Source organism: Nothoprocta perdicaria, unplaced genomic scaffold (assembly GCF_003342845.1).
Source record: "Nothoprocta perdicaria isolate Ctin4 unplaced genomic scaffold, notPer1 scaffold_177, whole genome shotgun sequence".
NCBI classification, from domain to species: Eukaryota; Metazoa; Chordata; class Aves; order Tinamiformes; family Tinamidae; genus Nothoprocta; species Nothoprocta perdicaria.
This window is the reverse complement of record NW_020454949.1, coordinates 1,207,239-1,219,627: the sequence shown is the minus strand read 5'-3', so window position 1 is coordinate 1,219,627 and position 12,389 is coordinate 1,207,239. Positions and strand designations below refer to the sequence as shown.

The 12,389-nt window shown below is 53.2% G+C and overlaps 1 protein-coding gene across 1 annotated transcript in view; it reads right to left on the bottom strand.

Annotated features, from left to right (window-relative positions):
- The window catches only part of IGF2BP2 (insulin like growth factor 2 mRNA binding protein 2), a gene marked incomplete at its 5' end in the record, with an annotated part of 41,162 nt that overhangs the window by 2,024 nt on the left and 26,749 nt on the right, over positions 1 to 12,389 (bottom strand). Inside the window, 9 exons of the mRNA XM_026036378.1 lie at positions 148 to 261; positions 644 to 775; positions 1,234 to 1,308; positions 2,222 to 2,338; positions 3,488 to 3,556; positions 7,908 to 8,030; positions 8,218 to 8,353; positions 8,611 to 8,733; positions 9,243 to 9,377. Of these exons, the coding sequence (XP_025892163.1) occupies positions 148 to 261; positions 644 to 775; positions 1,234 to 1,308; positions 2,222 to 2,338; positions 3,488 to 3,556; positions 7,908 to 8,030; positions 8,218 to 8,353; positions 8,611 to 8,733; positions 9,243 to 9,377 (1,024 nt within the window). The remainder of the gene's footprint in view (positions 1 to 147; positions 262 to 643; positions 776 to 1,233; positions 1,309 to 2,221; positions 2,339 to 3,487; positions 3,557 to 7,907; positions 8,031 to 8,217; positions 8,354 to 8,610; positions 8,734 to 9,242; positions 9,378 to 12,389) is intronic.

Below are 12,389 nucleotides of genomic sequence, written 5' to 3'. Positions count from 1 at the left end.
AAGACCAGAGATCCTCATGTGCAAACAGGAACACTCACATGTTTGGTGTCAGCTGGCGAGACTGACAGGTTTCCCTTCCAGGAATCCAATCAATAAGGAGTATATATGTGTATATATGTGTTAAAAAATTATATTTCAAAACCTTACCTGGCTGGCAAAGAAATGTCCAATGATTTTAACGATGACCTCCTCGTTCTCATCTGGGGTTTGGTCTCGTGGCACAATGACTTCTGCACTGGTTAAATTTTGCAGTTCGTTCACCTGAACCAAGAGAAACAGCCCTCATTTTTGTGCAGCTCTTCAAAGGCTAAAATCCCATTTTTGGTGTCTTCCCATCCTAGCCAAGTGGCAGCACCAGCAATCCCTCCCACTCAGCTCCCATCACTGGCTGCAGAGGGTCTGATTCTGACCCACCCTAGGGACCATCACCCAGCAAGAGCCACCGTCACCGCTGGACCTGACTGCACCACGGTCTGAATGCTGCTGGAAACAAGCCTCTGTATTCAGCCTTCTTGAGGTGCCCTTTGGAGATAGCAGGGACAACTGCATGGCTCTGGTGGCCCTTCACCTCAAAGAAAACCTGCAACTGTAGCTGCGTGTGTGAGTGAGAGCCATGGTTCTCTGCAGCCCCACCCCAACGTACCGTTTTGCCACCTTTGCCTATCACGCGGCCGGCTGCAAAGGAAGGCACCTTGATGTGGGCTTCAAGCTTCACCTCTTCTTTCGGGTTAAAAAAGTTTTCTTCTTTGAGCTTCCCAAATATCCGCCCCTGGGCCTGCGGGAGGATGAGGCAAGATCAGTGAGAGGTAGAGAGGAGCACCTGGGCCATGCAACCTGCGAGAGGGCACACAGAGCTCCGGGCTCCTTTGTAGACCTGGTGGGACTATATGGAGGAGCTGGATGCTAAACCCAACCCACTCCTCCAGCCGTGTTGAACCTGTGGAGCAAGGTCCTTTCCTTGCCTAACCAGGAGCACCCAGATGGAGCTACCGAGCAAGGTGGCCTCACTGCTTTGGTGCCCTCTCCAGCCCTTGTGTATCTCAGCCACTGGACCCACAAATACCTGCAGGCCCAGGTGTCCTCACTGTGAGACCAGTGCCCAGAAAAGGCACTGCTGCCTTCCTCCAGTGCCTCTGCCTGCTGCATCTTCCGGCAAGAGGGGTTGCTCCACGGTGTCTTTGGTCCCCCTTTCACCCACCCCACATCCCCAGCCACGTCCTGCAGCCAGCTCACCTTGAACTGGGCCTCGGGTGGCCCCGTGATGACAACCATCTGCTCACTGGCCTCGGGACCTTCTGCTGGTGCAATCTGTGAGCCATGGGAGAAGCCAGGGCATGAGTGCCTTTGGCACAACCAGTCCACCCCAGGAGTTTTGAGCTAGATCCCGCAGACACCCTCCTGGGAGCAGCACCTGAGCAGACAGCTGGCTTGAGAACCAGCAGCACCCGGGCATCATGGAGCGCTCCATCATCTTCCTATGGACTGGTGGCTGCAGGCACCCCCAGGAGAGCAGGCACACGTCCAGCTCACAAAGCTAGCACAAATTTAGCATCACGCATGGAGACCCATGGGGTTGCAGGGCAGGGGCGATGGGGACAAAGCGAATGGTCCCCCTAGCAGCTACTAAGCAAGCAGCATGTTCTGGCAACGTGCTTCTTGTGCTATGCATCTGGAGGAGTGTCACCGCCCTACAACAGAGCTGTCTCTCTACCAGACAGCAAGGGCACATGGTCTGGTGGACACCAGCTCATCATGCTGAGCTATTTTTGTCCTCTGCGAGATCACTCTCTTCCTAAAGGATCCGGGAGAGCTGGAAGGGTGAATCTGCTGAATGTCACCTTTGGCACATGCCCAGCCTTAACAAGCCATTTCCATCCTGCTGAGAGTTTATAAGTGCCTGTTGGAGGCAACACGGGGAGAAAGCCTGGATGCCCTGCGGGGTGGGGAGACACATTTGCCACCTCCCAGCAGGCAGGGAACTGTGGAGCTTGCAGCTTGCCAGGGATGAGGAGGTGGCAGGTCCCCAGCACAAGCACCCCCAGGCTACCACTGTTTGGGGAACCCTTTTGTCACACCCAGCAGCAGAAACAGAGGCACAACCCCCAGGAGCTGAGTAATGAGGTGATGGGGGAAACAGCAAGAGCCTGTGGTTTGGGATACCCCAGCAGCACGGAGATGGAGGAGACCCTGAGGACCAAGCAGTACCCGATGCTCTGCTTACCTTGATGGAGGCTCCAGCAAACCTCGCAAGCTGTTTGATGTGTTGCCCCTTCTTCCCAATGATGGCCCCCACCGCTTGCGTCGGGATGAACAGATTCACAACCTCCTGCTCCGGGAGCTGGGAGACACATGGAAGGGTGAGATGTTTCAGAGGGGCAACTAGGAAGGATAGTGCTTCTCCTCTGACCAGCAGGCAGGGCTCTGTGGGCTCCTCTGGCTCACACATCCTCACTCAGAAAACTGCTGGGATAAGAGAATCCTCCACCAGCCCTGGGAGGGCTGCAGGACCTGCTGTGCTGCAGGACACATGTGCCCTGGACCCTGTCACAACACACAGTCCCAGGCTCTCCTGCCCCTGCTCTCTGCTGGCCCGCAGGCCACTTGCCCACGCGCAGGAGCTCTGCCAGGCCCAGGCTTCCCACCAGAGCCACGAGTCCACATCATCAGACAACTGCATCCCCCATGCCCAGCACCTTCCTGTCACCACCCGGTAGCTGGGCTCTCCCACCGTGGCCAGCGCCGTCCGGCGCAGCTGCCTGGTGGTGGCCTCGAGAGGCACGGAGCAGGAGGACGGGATGGGGAGACATGAGATGTGCTTGCTCCAGAAGGAAGAAGGGAGGGCAGGAGAAAGGGAGCCCAGGGGCAGGAGAAAGGGAGTCAGATGCAAAGCCAAAGGGAAGGAGACGCAGAGCCACTTCTCCTGCTCTACAGCCTGCAGAGCCCAGACCTCTGCACACACACACACGTGCCTCCTGCCCAACGCGTCTCCTCCAGGAAACATTCACCTAGCTCTCGGCAGTCCTCGCGTGCGACGTCTGGCTGCTAAGCTGATGCCAGAGGGATGTCAGCCCGCCTGCAGAGCTTGCCCAGAGGTTGAGCTGGGGGAGAGAGGGGAGGCTGGCAAAGAGGTAGCGGGCAGCAAGTCCTGTCAGCATGGAGAGCTCCAAGGAACCACACACCAGGAGCCCAGGAGGGCTGCTCTGCTGCACCCTACAGAAAGCCCCCTCGTTGTGCAGCTAGAGAAGGGAAGGACTGCAAATGCACCGGGGAGAGGGGAAGGGGAAACGGGTCCCCTGCAGCTGCAAGACAGACCAAGGTGAGCGTGTGCTTGCAGGGCTGAGAGCCAAGCGCACGAGCAAGGGGCAGGGAGGTGCCTGCAGCTCCAGCGGGAAGCGCCGTGCAGAGCCCGGGGCAAGAGCAGGGTGCAAAACGGGAGGCGAGAGCGGGGCAGGGCGCAGCTTGGCGGCGCGGGGGCCGCGGCACTTACGGGGTGCTGATGTGGGAAGGCGCCAACCGGGGAGGCTCCGTACAGCCCCGAGAGGTACGCGGAGGAGCTCTGCGGCGGGAGAGAAAACGAGAGTGAGCGCGAGGCGCCCCGGCGAGCGCGAGCCCGCTCCGCGGCCGGCCAGCCGCAGGCTCGGCGCTGCCCGGCCCCGCGAGGAAAGCAGCGTGCGCATGCCGGGCTGCAGCCCAGCGGGGTCCCAGAGGTGCCCCTCGGCCCAGGAAATCTCATGGGGTCCTGGTCAGAGTGTGGGTGCAAAGAAGGGGACCTTGGAGGTGAGGGTGAGGAGCTGCGTCCTCCCCTCCAAGTGCAACGGGGCTGCAAGGTGGACGGGAACCTCCGGTTGCCTCCAGGCCCTTCACGTTGCTATTATCCATCGGTTGTCCTCTCGCCCTGTCCCACTGCTACTTGTACAGAAAGCTCCAGCTCTACCACACGCCAGCACGCTGGCACTCGCATCACGGCACGTGCACCTTGGCAAAGAGAAGGCTTGGCTCTTATTTTTGCCACCAGAAGGAAAGAAAGGGGAGGAAAACTCAGCAAAACTGAAGATCATCCGTGCATGGCCCTGCATGATGGATGGATGGATGGTGGGGAGTAACTCCTGCTCTGTGGGGTTGAAAAGGCCTTTGGCTCAACAGTCAAGACATCAGCCCGCAATGTGAAACCACAGTGGTCTCAACTGCCTGTCCTCAACAGGAAGAATCATGGGACACTTGAGGTTGGAAGCAACCTCTGGAGATCATCTAGTCCAACCAACTCTGCTCAAGCAGGGTCACCTACAGCAGGTTGACCAGGTCCATGTCTATCTAGTCTGAGTTTGGCTATCTCCAAGCAAAATACGTTTGGGGAGAACTAAACAGAATCGTTTGTTCGGCCCCACGTCACTTCCAACCACGTTTCTCTCTTCCAGATTGCACCTGAATGACATCCAATCTAGACTCCTCCCTTCCTGCCAATAAACAAAAACAAAAACAAAACAAAACCCACAATAAAGGCCAATAAATGGACTGCAATGTGAACATCTTCCATTTTCATTTTGAAGCCAAGTGTTTTGGATAGGACTGCTCTCAAACAGGAATTCTGTCAACCTCCAAAACAGCCAATAATCTGTTTGCCTACAAGATTTATGCTGGGTCTCACCACAAGATGTTTGTTGCTGACAGGGCTCAAGCACCCACACGGGTGACAGGCACGTAGAAGACCTACAGTACCCAGATACAGAGCTCAGAGGGACCAGGCTGGAGTGCTACTCCACTGCCATCAAGGTGACCAGGTCACTCATGTGATGGGGCCATTTGTTCAGAGGGCAAGAGGGATCCTGTTTGCCATGATACCCTGGAGAGGATGGCAAGAGCTGAGGGTCCTGTGAAGTTATGAGAGCCCAAGCACAGGACAAAGATGGAGGTGAATATCTCACCCACGCATGGACCGTGGTGAAGCACCCAGATCTTAGGGCAGAAGGATGGACTTGGGCAGTGCTTTGCTCCACTTGAGTGTGGTTGGGACCTTGGCCATGCAGGGCTCAACCTGCAGCTTTGGGGGCCAACTGGAGGAAGGAAAGCACAGGCTGAAGAAAAAAAGTTGTCTAAAGACCTGGTTGGCAGAGTCATGGGCAGGCTGGAAATGGAAAGAAAAGAGCGTGTCCCTCCACAGAACAAAGCAGCAGCTGAGGCTCCAGCATCCTCTGGGGATCCCTGGACCTCTGGAGCTGCAGTACCTGGGGCTCTCCACATCATGAAAACTCAGAAACTCAAGGGACCTTGTACCTATCAGAAGCCATGGACAGCAGAACTGGTGGCATTTGCTGACTCCTGTTGGGGACCAGGATCTGCCTCACAGGCTGACTTAGTATCTTCAAGGTTGATCCAAGTTTCTACACACTAATGCCCCAAAAATGCGACTGCTGCCCTCTGCACACACACACACACATTCTCAGCAGCTTCAGAGCCATTCTACACACCCACCTGGAGCCGAGATGTTTAATCAGACCAACAAAACCGAGCTCTCTAACTTGTACTGATCCTACTAAAACCTCCAAAACAGATGTTATCCCAGTGAATGCATCAAGTACCAAGAGAAAAAACGGAAGCCTCAAAATCCAAGGTTATTTGTCTTCAACTCTTCAATGTCTCTAATACATCAAAGGGGCAGGACACACACATTTCTTCTGGAAGTAGAAATAACTCTTCTGCTCTCTGGATACATGGAAGAGCATCCATATGGTGCATGCAGATCACAGTTGCTCCCACTCAGGAGGAGAACCAGTTTCCTTGCTTGCTGCACATTCTGCACTTGCTCTTAGCTCTCTCTTTCAACTCTGCACCAAGACATTGCCACTCTTGTGCCAAGCCTGGTAAGTCACGGGGGGCTAGCACAGCTCCATAGGCACCATGCCTCTATGCACAAACGTGAGGAGATGGCCAGACTCCCACCAGACCTTGTCCTGCCTGCTCACCCGGGCACTGACCTTGTAATTGTCTATTCTGTCGGACTTCGTCTGGCTTCTGCTCCGGACATGGAGACCAAAGGAACTGCCCAGTTTTCTTGGAGCCTAATAATCAGACTGACGTCCTTAGTCTCATTGACTCATCTCTCTCCTGGCTGCTTGGCTGAAAAGTCTTTTACAAATGCACTCTCCACTCCTTGCTATCACAAACCACGCTTGTCTTCAGAAACAACCTCTCCGACTCGTGCAACAGATGATGTTTAGTGGGAAGCAACGGCCTTCCTTGTGTTCTGGCTGCTCCCAACCACTGTGCTAATGCCTTCAAAGAATGCTTTTAAGATGGAAATGAAATGTCACTTCCTAAGAGCTAAGCTGGCTTCCTTTTAACTGTTTGACTACACTTTATTTTTATGATGGAGAAGAGAAGGCCCTAGGAGAGGTGATAGCTCCCATTAAACCAGCCAGGGAAGCTCTCAAAACTCCATGCAAGGTATGGGGAAAACAAGTCCAAATAGACAAGGATGCTTTTAAGTTGACCTTCCCATATGCAACAGAAACCCACCTCCACTCCCGAGTCTGGGAGACTCCACTGGGAGTCTGAGGGAGGAAAGTGAAGGAGCTTGGCTTGGTTTGGGGCTCAAAATCCAGCAATGTGTCAGCCCAGGTGACCAGACATATTCACAGGCAGTGGGGAGCTGTGCACACACATCCCATAGGCAAAACTACCACGTTCACACTCATCTGTTCAGTCCGTACACCATAACCCTAGTATTTGGGCTCCCAACTCACCGTTCTTCTCCGACCACTCTGCTGCTATGGTTTTCAGAAAAAAGAAAACAGTAGAGGTAAATTAACTTTTTTTTTCTCTCCAGTCTCCATGCATTCACAGTATCTAGGCAGAAATATGTAGAGAGACTAAAAGATGCAGAGCTGACAACAGATACCTTCACAGGACTTAAACCCTGTCACTTGGTCTTCCTAGGGCTGATTTGCAGCTTCTAAGAGGTATGAGATAAACCACATCCAGCAGCAAAGCGACTGGACAATCTGTCCAACCCCTGCCCAGTGGTCTTCACAGGCTCCCTGTCTGCCAGCCAGACGCCTTAGAAGAAACAGGTATCTGCAGTGTGGGCACACGGGTGGATGGGTGCACTGCTTCACAAGCAGAGCTGAGGAGCTCCTCCCCAGCCTCAGCACACATGCTCTTGCCAGCGTGTTTTGCAGGTGTTGGCCCATTTCTGCCTGTGTGCAACCTCAAAGGCTCCAAAACAGCCTCCTGGGTCTGCTTCAAAGGTACCACGGCACAAGAGAATGACTAAAAATCTTGCCTGTAAAACCAGCTGAAGATACACCACCAACAAACACAACCCTTTGAGAGCTACAGCAAGGATCGAGGCTGAGCAAGGCAGCTGCAAAGTGTGCAGTACTTGAGCACTCTCAAGAAATGCTCCAAGTATATGTAGTAATTTCACCAGCTCCTACATCAGAGAGCTTACAGTCTGTTTCCTTTAGCTATGACTTCTTGCAGGACTTTTTCTCTGAAGTCAACCAGCTTGACACCACAGCAGGAAACATGCTGGAATAGCCCTGGCACGCAGCACTACACCCAACAAACACATTCTCCACTTGTGCCACCAAAGAGCCAGCAAGGGACACAGCAAGACAGTCATCCTTGCCAGGGCCAGTGGCCTCTGCACCTCCTGGCAGAGATCCCAGGGAGTCCTGACACAACATAGACCTTCACAGCAGGTCCAGGGTGCTGGCAGCCACTGTGAACAGCCCCATGGTGCACGCACTGATTGAGCATCACGAATCGCTCCCACAAGGACACAGCTGTTGCTTGAAGGCTCTCTGTGATAGGCCTCTTATAGGCAACCCCAAGAGCTAGACCAAGAATATCTAGCAACCACTTGGCCCCTAAGATAACTTCCCAGTACCCCAGTGTCTTGCACTTACTGCAAACGGGTGGTAAGGAGCAGCAGCACCTCGGGTCCCTGTGGCAGATGGGAGCATGGACAGCCCTGTTGAGAAGATGCCCAAAGCGCTGAGGTTCAGTCCTGGAATCAGGTTAGCTTGTTGCTAGAAAAGCAAAGACACAGAGATGTGGGTGAAGTGCGGTGTGAGGTTGGTGAAGATCTGATGAAACAGTGTAGGAGTGATGGGTGAGTCCTCTCCGTAACACCTTGACCCCCTCCCAGTTCTGTCTAGCCTCCTTGGAAATGAGTCTGAAGCACCGACACCCCAGGCAGGAGGTCCAGGAGCTTACGTTGACGGCCACGACGTCATTCTCGTAGGCCTCTCGCAACTTCTTCATGATCTCCACTTCTGCATTTGAACATGCCTCCGTGCTGCCCTTCACTGTGATGGTCCGCTCAGGGTTATAAATGGTTAAATCCTGCAAACTAGCTCACACAGACAAACACGGAGAGGTCATCATTCAAAAAACAGGAAAACTGTCAAATCAGGGTAGAGGATCCCTCCCCTGAGGCAGTGTAGGCACCTCCTAGGCTACAAACCATCTCCAACCAACACCACTGTCCACACATGAAGAGGAACATGTACAGGAGGACGTGATTAAGTTCTGGTTCCAGAGTCAAGTGTGTCGGACCGTGTGAGGCCCAGCCCTGCCCCTGGAAGGTCAACATCCACCAGGACTTACGGAGAGATTGTGATCTTCGTTCCGGTGTCTTGCTCGATCTTCTTGAGGTTTCGGCCCTCCTTGCCAATCAGTCTCCCAACCAGACTGTTGTGTGCTAGGATTTTTAAAGGAATCTCTTCTGCTCTAAAATAAATTAAAAAATAAAACCTTGATTTACTGGGTGGTTTTTCTATGCCCCTGTCCAGGCTCTGCAGGTAACAATGTCTTTACAGACTCCTATGATCTCCCTTCCCAGACAGTCCCTCTCCAGAATGGAGAGCTCAGAGTCAGTCCAGAGTCCTAAATTCTACCAACTGCTCATCATCTGTGATTGTCTGTGTGGTGATAACCTCTCGCTCACAGATTGTTTTACATCTATCAACTCTGAACTTCATAGTTGTTCTGTTGCTTTCTTCCGCTACCAAAGAGAGAAGGGCAGATGAAAAGAAACAGCGCAGAAATGACTTAAGTAATGACTCTGTGTGCGGAAGGTAAATAGAAATTGGTTTCTTGACTCTGGCAATCCAGTTCAGGGACTCTTCCAGTGCTCACAGGTGAGCTCTCCAAACAGGCAAATTATCTGGCCAAGTTTCCATGCTTTCCAGCAAACATGCTGATTTTGCTAGGGCAGGCATACTGGGTATTACACTTACGATTTCGTTTCGTCAGCCTCCTTCTGCATGATATCAAGGATCATGCGGCAGGCCTCAGAGCACCCCTCAGGTGTGGCATGGATGGTGATGGGTTTTTCAGCTGCACCGGCATTCTCTTTTCGATGGATGTCAACCCTACAGCGAAACAACCAGCAGAGAGGAGCCCCCTGAGACCAGACTGACTTTGCAAGGAGGCTTTTCAGAGCTTATGAGCTCAACTCGCTATTCAGAAAGGCTCATTTCAACATCTGCTCAACCCAGTGTTTGGGGTGAACCTGGGTCTTGACTGTCACCCTGTCTCATGCAAGCCCAAGCAGCATTTTGTTTCGGCTTGTTTAAATCAGGTTTGACTCAGATTTGGACTCCAATTGCTCCTATGATCTGCCTAGGAACTGAGGGACGTCAATCAAAATGAAACGTTGCATCAAGACAGGGCAGAACAAATCCTCAACAGCACAGGGCGCTGAGCAACCTGATCTAACTTGGATGCTAACCCCGCCTGGAGCGGGAGATTGGCCTAGAGACCTTCAGAGGTCCCTTTCATCCTCAGTCTTTTCTGTGGAAAATACCTGAGGCCGTACAGAGAACAGCTTCTGCCAGGACTGTTGCATGTTCTTCAGGAGAGAAAGATAACTTACCAGTAGCCAGTGTTTTTCACGACATGGAGTCATACATGCACATTAACAACAGCACTTGTACTCACGCCCTTCCATGTGAGACCAGAAAGTTTTCCCTTGCGGTATCTGTAGAGACTGTGCTCTAGTTCCTCTGATCCTTCCCCTCAGCACATGGCAGAAAGGAAGAACATGCCTGCTTCCATTTCAGTTCCTCACTGCAGAACCGTACCTGGCAAAGGCCCTGAGAAAGAGGGAGAGAGGAAAGCAGGGTAGGAGACTCCCGTACGTGAACCACGCATTTTGAAGAACACGGGTTACTTGTAAGCAACCTTTCCTTCTTCTCCAAGTGCGTCCACATGTCCTTTCCACCAGAGGATGACTCTGCGCAGTCATCCTGCTGTCAGTAACCCGGCGGCGATCGCAGGGTCCCGTGGGCCAGCCGCGTCGGCACTAGCATGGAAGGGGCCGTGCGAGACTGGATCTTCTCGGTACGCTGCAGTACTTGCTGCTTGACTGCACAGCAAGAGGCTGGAACAGCAACGCTGCGCTCATCTCCAGCATGATGCCCTCTGGTCAAGACCAGATGCTCCAGCTTCCCGTTTTGTAAGAGATCCAGGTGCTGACTGAGACTGGCACTGGTCACTGCCGGGCAGAGGCTGCAAGACCAAGGGTTGTGGTCCAAAGAGTTCCCTCAATGAAAGGCTAGGACACCACTGGGTCGTGGAGGCTTGGTACAGACCGATCCTTCCAGGAACTCACGAATCAAAGTGTTGGAATATGGATACTTAATCAACTAGAATGCAATGGGTAGAGAGGGAGCAGTTATGTGAACCTTCCCTAAGCTAAGAGAAAAGCCTGACTCCATCCACTTCAAAATGCACTCTGGTGTGATTAGAGCTAAGCACTGAAGTATGGGAAAAGAGGGACACAGTCTGATCCCTTTAGAGGTTTATATCTGCTTGGTAGATCTATGCCTGTCAGCCAGTAGTGCTTGGGCAGGACAGCTCTGGTTGGTCCAAGGGGTACTGGAGAATTCTGCACCCCTGAGAACCCAACCTTGCTAGGCATGTCTGACTTCATCACAGAAAATAAGGTGGGTCTGCCCACCCTTAGGCTACATCTGCTGTATCACTGTGGCCACATGGTATGCTGTCACATGCACGTGACATCCTCTAAGATATTCTGGGGACTCTGTGGAGCTCCAGTATGATGACATGAAGAATTTGCTCCTCCGGAGACACTAATCCTGGGACAACCAACCAGTCAAGGCAGACAGGGAGACGTCCGTTGCGATTCCCTTTGCCATAGCAGGGGAGAAAGCAAGTGCATTGCGATGTGCCAAAGACGACGATGACAGGTTCGTACTCCGAAGGGGTGCAGCGATATCACATTGGCTTGACGCTGACAGCTCTGTTAATCTCCTGGGGACAGACTCAAGGGGAATCTACAACAGCCCTGACAACCCCACTGAAGGGACGGAGTCACAGGCAACATCTGACAAGTTGACAAGTAACTGAGCTCGGTGAAGACGGGAAGCGTTGTGAGGCAAGAACAGAAAGCATCGCACCGTGGTGATCCTCCACCAGTCCGTCACTGACGTATGAGGACAAAGCCATGCTGAAAGCAGAGAGAGGCTTCTGTAACACAAAGGAGCTGAGACCATCAGCAGAGATGGATTGAAGGGAGGCACCAAGAGGATCATTACTCTGGACAAGCAGCAGGCGAGGGTCTCGCTGGCCTGCTGACTGCCATCCCCCACCCCAAATCTGAACGAGTGGACACAGGAGTTGAGTTTGCAGAGAGGGTGCCAGGAAGCAGCTACTTAGTCAAGCACATCCCAGCCCCAAGAGCAGGAAGGTGGAGGAGGACTCCAGACTTCCTGGCATGTCCTAAGGTTGCTGTTACCTAGTCCTAGTCCAAGAGGAGGATGAAGACAGTGACCTTCAACCCCCATATCCCTAGCAGCAGCTGGCCTGCGACCCTAGGTCACTATAGGAAGAAGAGACGGGGGCAGCAGACACCAGGATCAGAGGGACAGGGAAGGGCCAGGTTTGCCTGTGGTGAAGCTGGAAAAAAACAAAGCACTTCAGGACAGCCTGAGAACGGTTCAGAGACCTGGGGTCTTGAAGGGAAAGACTGTACTGTGTACGTACTGGGGCACCCCAGTCCCTTGGAGGCCTAGAAAAGACAGTTCTCCCTCTTCATTAAAGTAGAGAGGCAGCAGAGATACTGTAAGGTCTTCTGGACTGAGTCTTGGCCTGAGTTCCTTTTTAGTCAAGAGAGAGGAAGGCTCAATATGGGGAAAATTTTGCTTTCTGGAGCTCAAAAAAGCATCTCTGGCTATCGCCACACATGGAAGCAGGGGTGAACCTTTCAGCTACACACTCGGAGGGTAAGAGCAGGAACTGTGCAATGGGGCTTCCACCAGCTCCCTTGATCCCAGGTGTGCCAGGGCCAGTGCCCCTGCGTACACACCTCAGGAGGGAGATCCCAGCAAAAGGCACGGGGGACCCTGGGCACTTAGGCCTCC